This window comes from Mus caroli, chromosome 5 (assembly GCF_900094665.2).
Source record: "Mus caroli chromosome 5, CAROLI_EIJ_v1.1, whole genome shotgun sequence".
Classification (NCBI taxonomy): Eukaryota; Metazoa; Chordata; class Mammalia; order Rodentia; family Muridae; genus Mus; species Mus caroli.
This window is the reverse complement of record NC_034574.1, coordinates 20,302,582-20,320,799: the sequence shown is the minus strand read 5'-3', so window position 1 is coordinate 20,320,799 and position 18,218 is coordinate 20,302,582. Positions and strand designations below refer to the sequence as shown.

Genomic DNA, 18,218 nt, shown 5'->3' with positions numbered 1-18,218 from the left:
ACTACTCAGCTATTAAAAAGAATGAATTTATGAAATTCCTAGGCAAATGGTTGGACCTGGAGGGCATTATCCTGAGTGAGGTAACCCAATCACAAAAGAACTCAAATGATATGTACTCACTGATAAGTGGATATTAGCCCAGAAATTAGGATACCCAAGATATAAGTTACAATTTGCCCTCCCCCTCCCCCCTTCCCCCTCCCCCTCCCCCTTCCTTTTCCCTTTCCTTTGCATTCATATGTCTTTTTTGGATGAATTATAGTTGTACTTATACTCAGCTGTGCTCACCAGGTCTGTCAACAGTGGCAACATTCCTACTCTTACTTTCCCCCCTGCCTGTCCTGGTGGTGGGGACCAATGACCCTGCAGCCCTCCCCCCCTTCTTCCTCCTCCTCCTCCCCCTCCCCTTCTCTTCCTTGTCTCTATTTTATTATTTTATGCTCTGATGTCTGGGTTTGTTTCTTGGGGTTTGATTTGTTATGCTTGTTTGCTTGTTTCTAGTAACATGAATACCCTAATTAGTTTTTCGTTTCTCTTTTTCTTCTGGTGATGGGGAGGTACTGGTTGCTACAAATCTCTCTTAGTTCTTTTGCTGAACCCACTAGGTTTTTCTCCTCTCAAGAAAAATTTAAATTTTCATTGTAAATAACTTGTAAATTTTCTTTTTTATTCATTTTAAGCTTTATTTCACTGTAGTAAGGAAAATTCATGCTACACCCTTATTTATTTATTTTATTTTTTCTGTTTTCTGAGGCTTGTTTTATCACATGGTCTGTCCTAGAGACAATGAATGTGTATTCTAGAGGTGTTGGATGGTATAATATGCAAATGTCTGTTAGGTTTATAATTTTCCTTTGATTTTTAAAGTGTGGGTGTGTTCGTGTGTATGTGTACACATATGCATGTTCCACGTGTATGAGTGCCTTCAGAGGCTAGAAGAATGGGTTAGATTTTCTGAAGCTAGAGTTATATACAGGTGACTGTGAGCCACCTGTTGTGCGTGCCGGTAAATAAGGCACTGAGCATCTAACATGGCTATCATATGTTACGATATGTTATGGTCTCACTCTCTCTTCCTCCCTTTCCCTCCCCATCCCTGCTCCCCGCCCCCCCTCAGCCCCACTCCCATGTTTTCTGTGGGAATGGTTTATTCCATAGCCCAGGCTGGCCTGGAACTTATTACACACCTGACACTGGCCTCAAACTCAAGGCAGTCTTTTTGCCTTAGCCTTCTTTGGCTTGAAATTATTATCTACAGTGCACGTCTTGATGACTGTTCTGTCACTAAATAATCTTTCACTGTTAAATCATCACCTATTGATAATTTCAAAGGTTTACCACATAGACCTACAGTCAACATATTTTGTTTTAGAATTTTGTTTTTTGGTGTGGCCATATTTTAAACCAATTTGGGTAAATATTAAGTAGCATAATTGTTGGATTATATGATTGGAATTGTTTAGTTTTGTAAATAACCCATGTAGTGTCAAGTGTCTGTAACATTTTGCCTTCTCATCAGCAGTATACTGTGGGTATAGGATATAGTACTTCAGTTATTTACTATTAATTTACATGTGTTTTTTCAAAGTAGGTTTGTTCTTAGCATTATATAGTTGGCTCGTGTTTTTAGTCCATTTGACAGCTAGTACATTTATATTAAATATGATGAAAGTGATTCTTCTTTCAATAATTAATTTTGTTTTTAATTATGTGTATGTGTGTCTATGTCGGTATGTGCACAAGACACCAGAGACATCAGATCCCTCTTTTGAGCTGGTGTTATGTTGGTGGTTGTGAGTCACCCAACATTGGTGCTGGTAGCTGAACTCCAGTCATTTGCAAGGATTCTTAAGTCTCTTAACCTTACTCAGCTACCTTTCTAGACCCATAGCAATTCTTGCTGTAACTGATGATGCTGTCCTTTGCCTTTTATGGTTTTGTTTGTTTGTTTGTTTTTCTCCACTTTTGGAGGCAAGATCTCTCTTCTCTCAGCCTCCCAATTAGCAGTATTGCATGCTTTGCCATCTTGTCCAGCTAGCTCTTTTAATTGAACATTTTATTTTCTCTTAGCATGTCATATAGCCCCCTTTGCTGGTTTTCCTATAGACTGTGTATTAATACAAAACTGTGTGCATGTGTCTGTGTGCGTGCACATGTGTAATCATGCACACCTATATGTGTGCTTGTTTGCATATATGATGGCCCTGACTACCTGGCTGCTAAATAGGACCTGTGGATCCAAATTCCAGTCCTCATGTTTGCCTAATAAACACTTTGTCCACTGAGCCATCTTCCTAACCTCTTCCAAGTTCAGCTTCAACCTTCTATTGTGGTAAAGCTCCTTCCTGCTTTTGTATCAGTGTTGACAATTATTTCACTTGTGAAATACACACATGCAAATACGTAATGCAATGAGCAGACCTGTAGCTGTAGATTAATTAAGAGTTTTAAAGACATTTACTTACACATTTTGCATTTGAGACACTGTCCCTTTATGTAGTCCTAAATTGGTGAGTGTTCTAAAGTTGTCCCCCACCCCCCCAGACAGGGTTTCTCTGTATAGCCCTGGCTGTCCTGGAACTCACTCTGTAGACCAGGCTGGCCTCAAACTTAGTGCTGAGATTGAAGGCGTGGGCCACCACTGCCCCACTCAAGCAGTTTTTACAATTCTGCAAATTAGGCTAGACAGTGGCAACAGTCTTCTCAGTTTATATTTTCTTTCTCCCAACTCATATTCTTTTTTTTTTAATTTCAAAATTTGGAGGTTGTTAAAAATAAAGATATGTTCTTTTCTACCCAGAATCTAGGACCTCTGATTAAGTCAATCTTTAAAATTCATTACAAAGTAGGATGCTTTCCAGTAATGTACTGTATAGTGTGGTGAGGGAGGGCATGCTTGAACTCTGATGTATTTTATAAGAGGCATTTATAGTCAAATATACTCTAATGTCTGTGAATTTGTTGAATACATTTGTAGACTTCATCCAGGTCTTATGGTTTAAGCCAGGAAGGCCCAGACTTGTTATATAGCCCAATCTAGCTTTGACTTCCTTAGTTTATGGGTATGTACCACCACACCTGGTGTAAGAATTTTTTTGCTTTTTAAGGAAATTATTTTGTAACTGGTTGAAGTAAAAGTGTTTTATTTCCTTTAACTTAGGTGTTTTCTCTACTCAGTCTTATTTGATAGTACTTAAAGAATGAGAGTAAAACTTGTATTTTCAGTATTTATTTTAGTTTTTATAGTACAAAAATGATTCCTCAGAAAGCAGTCCCAATAATCTTGTTAACAGCATTTGTGTTAGAGGGCGCCTGCAGTGAAAAAGTGTGCAAACAACCCAGGCTGTGTTAGAGGGCGCCTGCAGTGAAAAAGTGTACAAATAACCCAGGCTGTGTGTACTGGCTATTTTTGTGTCAACTTGACACAGCTGGAGTTATCACAGAGAAAGGAGCTTCAGTTGAGGAAATGCCTCCATGAGATCCAACTGTAAGGCATTTTCTNAATTAGTGATCAAGGGGGAAAGGCCCCTTGTNGGTGNGACCATCCCTGGGCTGGTAGTCTTGGGTTCTTTAAGAGAGTAGGCTGAGCAAGCCAGGGGAGGCAAGCCAGTAAAGAACATCCCTCCATGGCCTCTGTATCAGCTCCTGCTCCCTGACCTGTCTGAGTTCCAGTCCTGACTTCCTTTGGTGATGAACAGCAGCATGGAAGTGTAAGCCGAATAAACCCTTTCCTCCCCAACTTGCTTCTTGGTCATGATGTTTGTGCAGGAATAGAAACCCTGACTAAGACAAATTGGTACCAGCAGAGTGGGGTATTCCTGTGACAACCTGACCATGTTTTGGGGAGGACTGTGGAAGGACTTTGGAACTTTGGGCTTGAAGATCCATTCATTGTTAAGAGCTCTGTCAGATGTTGTGTAGGAGCTTGGAAGATAATGCTAAGAACAGTGCAGAAGATGGAGGCCTGGTTTGTGAAATTTCAGGGGGAAAATTAAAGACTCTCTTCAGGGCCATTGCTGTTTTTATTGTGAAGATTTTGTAGTTCTGGTTAGCTGGGGCTGAAGAATCAGCTGTGATTAACAAGATACCAGAACTCTAAAGCAAAAACTTTGCATTACTGGGACTATTGATGCTGGTTAGCTGGAGCTAAGAAATTAGCAGTGATTAAGAAGAGACCAGCATCTTTGAGGTGACATCTTCTGGGAAGTGTTTTCTGAAAGCACAAAGAGGCTGTGTTCCAGAGATAGGCAAGGTTGTACTCCTTCTGCAGTGGGACTTGGTAATGTGTAAGGGTCACCCAAGTGGTACTGGTTTTGAAGGCATGAAGGGGTCACACAGCAGCTCAGGCTAGGCACTGTGAGAGGCCATGGAAGGCCATTGGTGAAGGTGCAGCCCCAGTTGTAATTGAAGGCCCAGGACTGAAGGGGTCATGCAGTGTTTTGGAGATGCCAGTACCACGAGATGACCACCAAGAGCAGCAGCAGCAGTGGAGTACAGGCATCTGGAGCCCAGAGGACGACGTGTGTGCTACAAAGGGCATGGCTGGAGAAGTGACCCAAGCCCTTGGAGGAGCCCAGAAGATCGTGAGTTGGATCCCAGATGTTGGACGGTTGGAGATTGATTTTTGCTTTGATTGTGACTGTGCCCTGATATTTTCCCTCTTGAAGGAAGAAACTGTTTTAGTGGAGCCCACAGTTAACTTTTAATTGTAAAAAGACTTTGGATTTTAAAAGAGATGGATATTTTAAAGAGATTGAAAATTTAAGAATATGTAAAGACTGTGGGACTTTTAAAGTTATTTAGACCTTGGGGATGAATAAGAATGTAAGGGTTGAGGCTTACTAGTGATGTGTTTGTGTGTCAAGTTGACAAGGGGTCAATTGTACTGGCTAGTTTTGTGTCAACTTGACACAGCTGGAGTTATCACAGAGAAAGCACTGCTTGTGGACGTTGTACATCGTGGTGCGGAGCCTAGTGCGCACCACGATGTACAACGTCCACAAGCAGGGCAAGCCAGTAAAGAACATCCCTCCATGGCCTCTGNATCAGCTCCTGCTCCCTGACCTGTCTGAGTTCCAGTCCTGACTTCCTTTGGTGATGAACAGCAGCATGGAAGTGTAAGCCGAATAAACCCTTTCCTCCCCAACTTGCTTCTTGGTCATTATGTTTGTGCAGGAATAGAAACCCTGACTAAGACACTGTGTTAGAGGGCGCCTGCAGTGAAAAAGTGTACAAATAACCCAGGCTTTGAAGCTCAACTTTGACACTCTTTTATGTCATAAGGGAAGGCATGTGTTTATAAGGGTGTGTACATATATATGTGGTGTTGGTGTGTGTGCTCGCACATGGTACATGTGGAAATCTAAAGTCAATGCCAGTTATCTTCTTCATTTCACTTTTTAAGGAATTCCTTAAAAATTAATTAGTTTTAGTGAAGCTGAAGACAGTCATTTTTCTGTGTTGAGTGTCTATCCTCTCTAGGGGTCTACTTGTAACTTCCCTCCTGGTTCTGGATGTACAGATGGTGAACCCCTGGCTTTTTTTTTTTTTTTTTTGTGGGTACTCGCCATCTGAATCCATGCTGATGATGATCACATTGCTGACTGAGCCTTTTGATCCTTATTTTTAAAATGAATATCCTCTGTCAGAGACTGCTCCTTTTTTTAAAAGTGGGGAGTCAGAGATCTGCTAGTCAATTTTTTTTTAAACAAAATTCACATTTTATTTAGGTTGAAATAAACTATACAAAATTGATTTTATTCACCAAAAATAACAGCAATATTTTCTGTATTATTTTTAGATAAACCACAAAACATTTATTTCTGTAGGTTTTGCTTATAACCGAGCCAAGGCAGTAGACATAGTCATGTAAGAAGGCGACAACAGACAAGTCAGCTGCCTATAGGGATGGATGGCCTCTGGGTCTGTCTTCTCCATGAAGCACAAGTGAATAGCAAACAAGCCTATGAAAATGTGGGCTCAGCAAAGGAATGCAAACAGCAGCAATCAAGTGAGGAGCAGCAGGGCATTTGTACTGTAACTTGTTCCTTTGAGGTTCTTCTGCCCTGACAGGATCTACACAGAAGGCTGCTTGTTACTTCCTGGGACTTTTGCTGTTCTTTTTGCTTTTGTAGTACTGAGTCAAGAGCCTAGGGCTTGCACGTGGAGGCAAGAGCTTCACACTAAGCTCCACTCCAGTCCTCACTTGTTCTTTGAAACAGGCTCTCACTATGTGCTCCAAGCTGGCCTAAAGCTTGTCATCCCCATGCCTCTGCCTCCCAAGTGCTGCTACCACAGATCTGAAACACCTGAAACTCCAAGTCAAAGTCAATGGTGTATTTCTCATGACACGTTATAAAATGTATTTCCCTCACAAAATTCATTTTCCAAAGACCTGATAACTTAATAACTGACAACTGGATCGACAGTGATAATGTCATATCCAAGATGACTTTTTTTAAGAGATTTATTTTACGTATATGAGTACACTGTTGCTCTCTTCAGACACACCAGAAGAGGGCATCGGATCCCATTACAGATGGTTGTGAGCCACCATGTGGTCGCTGGGACTTGAACTCAGGACCTCTGGAAAGGCAGTCAGTGCTCTTAACCGCTGAGCCATTTCTTCAGCCCCTAAAATGACTTTTAAGTAAAACATTTTCAGAGTGCCACCAGCAGAGAGGGATTTTGGCACTCCTAATGCCAACTTCTGGAAGAACAGACAGGTATTGAAAGCATGAGTGTTCAAACAGGGGCCATTTAAACACGTGGATTACCAGTAGCTAATAGTATGTTAAGCTAGTCAATTTTTGTTTATCATTGGGCTTCTGCTCTTATTAAGCACACTACTTCTTCCTTTAACCTCATTATACTATGCACATACTAAAATTTATCTTATTTAAAAAAATTTTTTAAACAGTGTTTCCTTTATGTGGTGTTGGCTGTCCTGGAATTCACTACATAGACCATACTGGCCTCAAACTGATAGAGATCCACCTGCCTCTGCCTCTAGAATACCGGGATTAAAGGCATATGCTATTATTGCCCATTATGATTATTTTATTTTTAATTATTATATGTGTTTGTGTTATCTGTGTTTGAGTAAGTGGACATGAGTGCATTTGCCATCAGATGACAGAGGCACTGGATCGCCCAGAGTTGGAGTGACAGGTGGTTGGAAGCACCTGACGTGTTTGCTTTAACCTCTGAGCAAGCTCTCCAATCTCCATGCATGACCCCCTCTCCCGTGCTCCACCCCCCCAGTGCACTCCCCCCACCCCCATGGTTTTCCCTTTTTTTTCTTTTAAAAGATAGGGCCGTAGGCTAGGCTCAAATTTACTCTCCCTCCTGAGTGCTGGGATGATAGGCATGGCTGGTTTAGTATGGTGCTAAGGATTAAATACAATACTTTCTGTATGCTAGGCAAATACTATATTAACCAAACTACATTTCCAGCTTAAATGAGCATACTTCTGTCATGTCAGTTACTGTTCCTGCTACCATTTTCTCTTTCTGAGAGAGATTTATGAAGACTAGGTATCTACTTTATTTGTATACCGTATATCATATGTAGTTATAATCTTGTTATAAATAGTTGGTATAAAGAAATGAAATATGGAGCTAAAGAGATGGCTCACAGTGGTTAAAAGCACTGGCTGCTCTTCTGGAGGTTCTGAGTTCAATTCTTATCAACTACATGGTGGCTCACAACCATCTGTAATGAAATCCGATGCCTCTTCTGTTGTGTCTGAAGACAGCTACAGTGTATTCATAAACATAAACATTAAATTATTATATATATATACATATATATACATTTTTTTGGTTTTTCGAGACAGGGTTTCTCTGTATAGCCCTGGCTGTCCTGGAACTCACTTCGTAGACCAGGCTGGCCTCGAACTCAGAAATCCGCCTGCCTCTGCCTCCAGAGTGCTGGGATCAAAGGTGTGCGCCACCATGCCCGGCTAAATTATTTTTTAAAAATAAATGAAATGTTAACTTCTTAGGACAAAGTCAGGAGTGTTCTTTCTGTTACATCCTAAACTATTTTTAGATAATTTGTGGTCATACATCAAGAGCTACAGGTACAATTCATTGAGTAGCTGTTTAGTATACATGAGGAAGATAAGCTGTAGGTGAGATGAGCAAGACAATATAGACCATACTGCTTGAATGTGTTCAGCCAGAATAACAACTGTGTACTCATACTTAATAACAACTTCATGTTTACACTTGGATTCATGCATTATATTTTTTGATCTGAAGGATTGCTTTATTTTAGGAGGCATTATCTATTTGATTTTGAAAACAATCAAAGTTCAGTAACTTGTCATGGTCCTATGGTCCATGGCTGAGTTAAAGATGTCTGTCTGTTGTGGATGATTAGATTTTAAGCCATTGTTGATTTAAACTTTCTCTTGTCTTAAACCTAATTCTTTAGGGTTCATCAAGAGTAGTGGAGGTGTATACATTGAAACGATGTATAAGTACATAAAGTTAGAGGTCAGATTTAATTTTCTTTGTATCTCCTAAATGCCATATAACCAATGATATTTCATGAAGTATAGATACTTAAGTTCTTTTAGAAGCTTCCTTACTGGGAATTATGTTCTTCTGTAGTCTAGTTACATGGCACATGTGCCACCTAGTGGCTAGAAAATTAATTAGGCGCTCCCCCCTCCCCTTTTGGCTATAGAGAATTTTGTGACTAAGTGGAACTGAGTAGTTTTATTTAGGCTAGGTTTAAAGTTGGGAAGCGTCTGGCTTCATTTCTGTTGTTGGGATAATACCCTGACTAAGGACAATGTTGGGAAGAAGAGGATTTATTTGACTCACAATTCCAACTTACTGTCTGTTGTTTTGGGATAGTCAAGGCTAGAGCTTGAGCTTAGTGTAGACATTGTATCCACAGTCAGGAGCAAAGAGACAGTGTATCCTTGTTTGCTTGCTCACAGCTTTCTTATTTTTTTAGAAATGTATTTTTCATTAATGATTTGGATTACTTGTATTTAAAGATCATTTATTTTTATTTTATGTGAATGGATAGTTTGTCTGCATGTAAGTCTATGTACCACATACATGCCTCGTGTCCTCAAAAGTCAAAAAAACTCCCTGGAATGGGAGTTATAGGTGGTTGCGAGTTGCCGTGTTTTGCTGCAGTAAGTGCTCTTTACCACCGAACCATCTCTCCAGCACCTTAGCTATTTTTCTTCTTTCTAGGGAATGGTACTTACTACAATGGACAATTAAATAAGATAATCCCGCACCTATATGGCCACAGGCCAACCTGGTCTAGATAATTCCTCATCAAGACTTTTTCCAGATGATTATAGGTTGTACCAAATTGATAATTAAAACTGTTGTAGGAGGTGACTGTATCCATCCATGGGCAGCAACTGTGTCCATAGGAGGTAATGATTGATATACACAGGAGGTTGATGTCCAGTGGTTTACTCTGTTGATTGCTACATTGGTTTACTTGTTTGCTTGCTTATTTTCACTGTGTAGCTCTGGCTGTCTTGGAACTCCTAATGCAGACTAAGCCGGCCTTGAGCTCAAAGAGATCATGTGCCTTTGCTTCCTAAATGCTTTGATTAAAGTATGTGTGCCACCATACTTGGTCCCTGCTTTTTTATCTTGTCTTTTTGAGATAGAGTCTCACTATGTAGCTCTTGTTGTCATACTGGAACTCAGTATGTAGAGCAGACTGACTTAAAGACATGCATCACTAACCTGGCACCCCCACACATTGATTTTTGAGACAGGGTCAGTTTAAATCAGACTACCAATTGGCTATGAGCTCCACGGATCTTCTTATTTCTGCTTCCCAAATGATGGGATTATAGGCTTTTGATGTGGATTCTTGAGATCTGACTTCAAGTTTTAATTTCTTGTTTAGCAGGGCTTTACAGGCTGAGACATCATTCATGTTCTCCCCCCGTCCCCCAGTTTCAGATATGAAAATTCTCCTTTCTGTTTCCCCAGTTTCAGACATGAAAATTGTTAGTTCTGTCTTTTACAAATTGGACTGCATGTAACTGAACATTTAAAACCCTATGAAAAGTAAAAAGTGGCCAATTAAATGAGCTAGTGTCTAGCTTATCCATTATACAAATGCTGGCTGGAATATTTCATAAGTTATCACTGATCTTCACAGTCATTTATCCAGTTGTGCTCTGAATGAGATCACAGGTTTAATCTTTAGTTGATATCATCCCGACTACCATGTCATGTTTCACTTCTTACTGCCAAACTCTGACAATTTTTGAAGAGTAGGACTAGGAGAAGAATACTGGTCACAGAGTGTGTGGCATCCTGCCTTGAGTGGGGCAGATAGTAAGATCTAACTCACTCTACACAGGAAGAGTGTAAGATAGAAACATTTAGGGGAACCTAGTGTTATGTTTTGTGATTGGAGGTTTTGCTTTATAGGAAGCAGCTAGAAAATTTCTTTTTATTGATTAAAAATAAAAAGTCAAACCAGAAAAATCTAATTAGGAATAAAACCCACGTTTAGCAGTCCTTCATTTTCTTTAGCAAGTCCATCTTGGATAGAGCCATTGGCCTGGGAAAGAGCACATGCAGAGCTAGCCTTGATTGCCAATACTGTCGATTAGAACTGGTTCTGAATCTATTTCTTCTTCCTCCTCGTCCTCCTCGTCCTCCTCCTCCTTCTTCTCCTCCTTCCTCCTTCCTCCTTCTCCTTCTTTTTCCTCTTCTTTGGTTTTTTGAGACATGGTTTCTCTGTGTAGTCCTGGCTATCCTGGAACTCACTTTGTAGACCAGGCTGGCCTCAACTCAAAAATCCACCTGCCTTTGCCTCCCAAGTGCTGGAATTAAAGGCGTGCGCCACCCCTGCCCAGCCTGAATCTATTTCTTAAAGATAAGCAAACCTACCCACAGGGTAAATTCATTCATATTTACAGCTTCTAAAGCATTGTCCTTGTGCCCATTTTATGTGTATACTCCTCTCAGCTTTACTTCTCGACACCCCGAAGAATATGTGCACTAAGTATATCCCACAGATTGAAGAATATGTCATTGTTTAGTACTTTGCACATAATACAGATGCAGAGAGTTGCTACAGCATGGGATTCTTTTCCCTCTTATTGGGAAAACTGAGGAGAGCAGGCAACAACATAAAGTAACTTCTGACTTCTAGGTAGCTCTCTAAAGCTGTAGGTTCTGAGGTTAGTGCTTGCTTTCTAAGTCACCACCTTAGGTTCTGGTCCCATCACATATTGATAGCAGCATAAAAAGGATCAGCTACTTTCTTTTTAATATCTCATTGTTAATGTTTCATGATAAACAAACCAAAAATTTTTAAAGTTTTTTTGTTATGTCAGTTCCCCATTCTTGATAATAATTTCTGTGTTAGAGTTTGAATTGAACTGTTGTGATAGAAACTCCAAAAATATAGCAGTAGGTTATATACAATGAATTTTCTCTCAAAGTATGAAAAAAAAGATCCACCGTTTCCCCCTCTCTCCATCCCTCCCTCCCCCTTTCCTCCCACTCTCCCTCTTTGGTCCCACAGTAAGCTCTTGTTGAGATCTGAGATCTGTTTTCTCTTCTCATCTTGGGTTCCATCCATGTGGGATTTGAACTTAGGTTATCAAGTTTGCACATCAAGGCCTTTATCCACCAAGATAGTTTACCAGACCTTCATTTTGTATGTTGCTCATGAAAGGTTGCGTTTGATAAGATTTCATTGGTCTCTGTGGTTGCTTATGAGCCCAGATTTCTTCCATCCTTGTTCTTTGCCACCTCTTAGAGCTCTCATTGCTTTGTGGCTTGGGTTAGCTGTTAGGTCTGTTTAAATCCATGGGAAAGAGAAATATAATTTTACCAAGAGCAGATTGTTTTCTTTTAGTGGTAGAGAAATGGCACAGTTGCTTCCAGTCTTGTGACTTGCTAAACGACTGCCATGTTTAGCTGTGTAGAGGGTCTCTAGTTGATCCAGTTATGAACCCACTTAAAGCTATGAAAATGAGCACAAAATGATAATTTTTGTATGGACAGGACATTATGCTTTATCTTGTACATCTTTCAAGTTCTTAACATACTTTCAGTCTATGTATTTATTTGAGGGTATATGTATTTTCTCATTTGTGATGTATTCATCTAGTCATGGGTTCAGTTATCACATAGAAATGTATAATTTCACTGTGATCATTGCATTGTTAATCTCTTTATATTTGATACGAATACACATTTTGTTGATTTGATGCTTTTTTTTTTTTTAAACAAAATTTGTCTGTAGGGTAGTCAGAATACCTTGATTGATAAGTCTTATAAACTATGGCCATTTTTTGTGTTTCCATCATTGAAAAGGCACAGTGATGTTTGAACTATGAAAATACAGTCTGTTGTTACTTCATGTCACTAATTTTGTTAGAATTTATAGTCATTTTTCTCTTCCAAATACTTTACTAAAATTCATGTTGACTTTAGGTGATACTCAAAAAAATAATAAAAGTAAAATTGAAATACTGGTGTGAGAGGTATGAGATGAGGTTTTAGTATGCTAAGATGGCCATGTCTAGAGTGTTGTAAAGCGTGATCTCAGCTATTGGTGAGAAGGAGCTGATACCGTGTAAGTAGGCTTGAAGGTTATTAAACCCGGAGGAGATGCTGAAGTCTGCATAATAATTAACTCCTCAGCTAGAAGTTTGTCTTTGCATTTGCGAACCCTAGGTCAAAGACAGAAACTGAGGAGACATTAGATTATTAGATATTTTATTCATTCATTCATGTCTGTTTGTCCCTCCCGTCCCTTCCCCTCCTCTACTTTCCTTGCCTCTCCTCTCCCTCCCCCTTCCTCCTACTTCTTTCTGGTGAAGTTTATATAGTATTGTCTGTCCTGGAATTCACCATGAATTAATTTTCTAATAAATTAGAAAACAAGGATTTGTTTAATGGGGAATTGTGTCAGGAGCTTTGGTGGAGGAGGAATATCTCTTTAATCTGATAATGCAGTATGAAAAACAATAGACATCTTCTGTTTTTAAAGAGAAAAGTCATTTTGGGGGTAGAGGTGTTTTAAAAGCTTCACAGGGCCTGGAGAGATAGCTAAAGAGTTAAGAACATTTGGCTCTTGCAGAGGACCTGGGTTTAATTCCCACATAGTAGGTCCCAGCCGTCTGTATCTACAATCTAGGGTATCTAGCTCCTCCTCTGGCTTCCAAGGTCACTGCATGCATGTGGTCAACTGCATGCATACAGTCAAAACAACCATACATATTAAAAGTCTCACAGGAATGCTTCCAAGAAAATATGTATAGTTTCTGGAGTTAGAGTCCTGAGGAGAATTTTAAAAGACAGCAGAATCATGGAGCTGTCTGTTCAAGTATTTAGTTTTTAAAATAGCAAGTGACTAGGATGCATAACATTTATATCAGATTAATAGTCTCAACTTACAAAACCTGAAGAAACTTAAAAAATGAACCACATCAAAATACACTTATTGTATAGATCAGCTGTTACAATCCTGAAAATAAGGTTCTAAACAGTTATTTCTAATGTGGACCTTCTCCAAGTCAGTTGTACGCTGACCTCAAGGCACAGGGAACCACAGCTTACCCGATGCTGATGACTGTTTTGCATTAGCAAGCTGACACTAATTATGTATATGGACTTTTCATACTTTTGAAGTGTTGTCATTTGTTTTATTTTTTTCCATTATTATATATTTTTTGTAGGTAAAATTTTCAGTAATTGAACTCAAAATGACTCTTTATATCCTCTTGTTTACTGTGAAGCAGAAATCAAAGAACAATCTGTGGAAGAGGATGCTGAAACAGAAGTGGATAGCAGCAAACAGCCAGTCTCAGCTCTACAGCGGTCTGTGTCTGAGGAATCGGCAAACTCCCTGGTCTCTGTTGGCGTAGAAGCCAAAATCAGGTTAGACAACGAAAAGAACTGGACTAGAGACACCGACAGGGGAAAGGGTGGTATATTGACTGGAGACAGGGCTTAGGACCTGGGTGGGACTTTATCATTTTAGTCACCTTATGTTTGACACCCCTGTGTGATGTTGGCACAGACCTTGAATATGCTATGGACTTTGGTGACTAGATAGCAGGGAGTATGCTAGGATAGTGCTCTAGGCATTCCAGATGAGCATCTGGAATGGCAGTATGCTTCCTGACTGAAGAAGTAGCCAAGAGCTCCTAATGTAAGAATTAAGTTTGGGGGGTGGGGGCAAGAGACAGTTTTATCAGAGGAACCAGGTTTGGTTCCTAGCACTAACATGGTGACTGAAACTGTCTGCAACTCTAGTTTTAGGGCATTCTGTCCTCTGTGGATACCTAGGCACACATGTAGATAAAATGCTTAAACACATCTTTAAAAAGTTGATAGGAACCTTAAGAAAGGAATTTCTGATATGTACACACTAAACACACTTGTAATCTTACCCCTCTTCATTCTTTAGGAAAGGATACCTCCCCACTCACAATAAACAAACAAACAAACAAACAAAAATTGTAAGAACTGTGTAAAGAAATGGTGCTGGTGAGATGGCTCAGAAGATAAAGGCACTTGCTGTTAAGCCTGACGACTCATTTTATTCTCAGGACCCACATGGTCAAAAGAAAGAATTGACTCCAGTAGAATGTCTATGACGGTGATGTGTGCATATGTGCTGTACACACAAAATAAATAACAATGATAAAAGTGGGTTTTCTTTTCTTTTTGTTTTGCTTTGTTTTCTTCCCTTAGCTTGGATGTTCAGGAACGCTTTTTGTAGACCAGGCTGTGTTAGCCCAGGATAGTCTGGAACTCAAGAGATCTGCCTTGCTCTGCATCCCTAGTGCTGGGATTAAAGGCATGCACTACCACTTCTGGATGAAAGTTTTTTTTATTTATGATAAGAAAAAAGTATAATTAAAGCTGGGGTATTATGACCTATTAGTATGTAGTTCAACTTTCATGGCTTATATTTTTCAAGTTCTATTTTGAAGTCTTGAATAAGACTATGAAAATATTAGATAATTGAATATTCTCAGCCTTTTAAAATGTTTTGTTTTCATTGTTTTGCTTTTAGTATTCCTCCCTTTTCTTTTTATCCTCTGTGAAATCTTGTGAAGCTGCTCCTCCACGTCTGTATTTTGAGGGTTGTTAAGCATGTCTGCCTCTGCCTTTCTTTAATTCTCAGGGAAGTGCATCTAATCTGACAGCTGTGAGCTTTGCTTGTGTCTTCATGAGCCACAAATTCATATTTCTAGTGAGGCTTAATTTCTAAAATCCAAATTCTGCTGTCTTCCCAGTTAACATTTCCATATAGACATGTGTTAGATACTTCATTCACCCTTTTAGAGGGCCACAGACTACTCTTTATTCCACCTCTTCCTCTGTTCTCCTTTTCAACAAATAATACCAATATTTATCTGGTTGCTTATGGGTTGATCTGTGATTTGTATCTTCTTCATAATTTATACTCGATTAACCCACAATTTCCTGTCCTCTTGACTTGGCCTACTTGGTTGAAGCCATTGTCTTTATGAGACTTTAATTATCTTCTTACTTCCTTTCTCTTTCTCATTCTCTTTCCATAGTCTTATTTAGTTGTAAAAATTATCATCAAATTTAAGTCAGATCTGGTCTTCACTAAGTTTAATGGCTACTCTATTTAAATGTGACATTTTAGTTATATTTAGTATTTGAGGTCCTTTTTGATTCTTCAGTAAGATAGTCTGTAAGGCATGGTCTGTCCTCAGGTTTAACTGCCATGGTTTGTGAAGACACTTTATCCAGCTTCTGCCTTAGTTCTTTTGACACTTTGTGTCACCTGTCACAGGAGTTACTATTTTGTGAGAGCATCCTCCTCGACCACCTCCTTACTGTAATAACTTCTGAATTCTTTAACTCTAGTGTGAACCTAGGTGAAGAGTATCCAGGTATTTGTTATATACTTAGTTCACTTTCCACCAATATTTTGAGAGGTTTAAATATTTTCAAAATAAAAGTACTTTGCCAGGCAGTGGTACCCTATGCCTTAAATCACAGTGTTCAGGAGGCAGAGGCAGGTAGAGTTCTTGAGATTGAGGCCATCTTGGTCCACAGAGCAAATTCTAGGACAGAAGGGCCTACCCAAAGAGATCCTGTCTTGAATTAAAAAAAAAAAAAAAGTATTATGTTTTACTAATTTTAGATCTCATAATGAAGTCTTTAATCAATTTTGAGTTGAATTTTGCATGGGGCATTTGACAAGGGTTTTATTTCTCTACATATGGTTCTCCAGTTTTCCTAACACTAATCATTGAAAACTACCTGTTTTTTTTTATTGGGTACTCTTGCCATTTCTGGCAAACATAGACTATTAGTAAATGTGTGGCTTTATTTCCTAGTTTCCTATCTTGTTCCATTGGTGACATGGTTTTATAATCTCTTTGTGATGTGCTTTGAAGTAAGAGGATCCGATTTAGCTTTATTTTCTTCTCTCTACTTTGCCATCTTGCTTCAGGATCTTGTTAGACCATGCCAGCTTCGTACTTGTAACTCTCCAGCTTCAATTTGCTGAGGGCTAGGATTACAGGCGTGTGTACTGTATTTGCTTTTTAACTTAGTTTTTTAGATTAAGATTTTTTTCTTTACATGTATGTAGTTCCAACTCTATATATCTATTACTCATCTAAATTTACATAAGCTATTTATTTATTGGCTTTTGTGATGGAGATTATTTTCTGATTTTTCAACTGGCTTATTAGCATACAGAAATGCAGATTTTTGTATGTTGATTTTATGTCCTGTAACTTGACAATAGACAATAGACAATATTCAGTTCTAACAGTTTTTGGGTAGAGCCTTCAAGAGTTTTGAATATGCACATTAATTAGGTTTTGTCATCAGCAAATATAAATAATTTTACTTCTCTTCTTAAAAGATGCTTTTTATTTATTTCCCTTTCCAAGTTAGGTTAGCTTAGTATTTCTGCCATTATATTAAAAAGAAGCAGCAAGAATAACCATTATTTTTTGTTGTCTCTATAGTTGTTTCCTTTATTATAGGAAATTAATTTGCACTTTGCCAACTTTGTTCTCGAAGAGTTTTTTTTTTTTTTAAGATTTATTTATTTATTATATGTAAGTACACTGTAGCTGTCTTCAGACACTCCAGAAGAGGGCATCAGATCTCGTTATGGATGGTTGTGAGCCACCATGTGGTTGCTGGGATTTGAACTCCCGACCTTTGGAAGAGCAGTCAACGCTCTTAACCACTGAGACATCTCGCCAGCCCCTTGAAGAGTTTTTTTTTTTTTTTTAAAAGATTTATTAATGTATTTTATGTATGTGAGTATACTTTTGCTCTCTTCAGATGGTTGTGAGCCACCATGTGGTTGTTGGGAATTGAACTCAGGACCTCAGAAAGAGCAATCAGCACTCTTAAATGCTGAGCCATCTCTCCAGCCCTTCCCAGAGATATTTTTAAGTAATTGGGTTCAGTTTTTTTTTTTTTTTGTCATCTTTATTTCATTAATTTCCATTGTATTGCCCCAATCTGTTTCTTTTAAGCATTTTTGTTTTATTTTATGCACGTTGTTTGGTGTGTGTGTGTGTGTGTGTGTGTGTGTGTGTTACTGTGTGTTTGCAGTGGATGGTTGTGAGATGCTATGTGGGTGTTAGCAACTAAACTCAAGAACAATAAATATTTGTAATCACTGAGCCATCTTTCCAGCTCCTAATCTTTTTTTTTCCTTTTAATTTTTTTGTCATTGTCTTCATTTAAATTCAGGCAACCTCTTTTACAGAAAACTTAAATTATCAACCTCAAAAGTTTTAATTTCTGTAAGTGAATAACTGCTCTTTTGATTAGAATTTTAGCTTCATTTTACAAAGTTTTCATCATGTTTCATTATTATTGTTTTTTTTTAACATACTTTAGATTTTGCAGGTCCATATGTTATCTATTTTTAGAATGTTTGCCTTTATTAAAAAGTGGAAGTTTGACCAGATGTGGTGGAACACACCTTTAATCCTGGGACCAGGAGGCAGAATCTATATAGTGAATTCAGGCCAGCAATGGTTTTACACTGAGATCCTCTCCATCACATACAATCGTGTGTGTGTGTGTGTGTGTGTGTGTGTGTGTGTGTGTTAGGTGAGTGTGGTGCTTGTTTGGTTGTATCCACCCATGCATATTTAGTATAAGAAGAATATCATAGAGGAGAAGATGTGCAAGGTCTCTTATTAAGTGTGATAGTTTCTTTTTAAATTGAA

At 38.8% G+C, this 18,218-nt stretch overlaps 1 protein-coding gene across 16 annotated transcripts in view; it reads left to right on the top strand.

The window, feature by feature from the left end:
• The window catches only part of Kmt2c (lysine methyltransferase 2C), a 234,437-nt gene that overhangs the window by 76,598 nt on the left and 139,621 nt on the right, over positions 1-18,218 (top strand). For 13 of the 16 annotated variants that reach the window (XM_029477430.1, XM_029477441.1, XM_029477438.1 and 10 more), the window contains exon 3: positions 13,761-13,902. In XM_029477430.1, coding sequence (XP_029333290.1) covers positions 13,761-13,902 — 142 coding nt within the window. The remainder of the gene's footprint in view (positions 1-13,760; positions 13,903-18,218) is intronic. The other 3 variants (XM_029477435.1, XM_029477434.1, XM_029477427.1) reach the window with 1 other exon arrangement.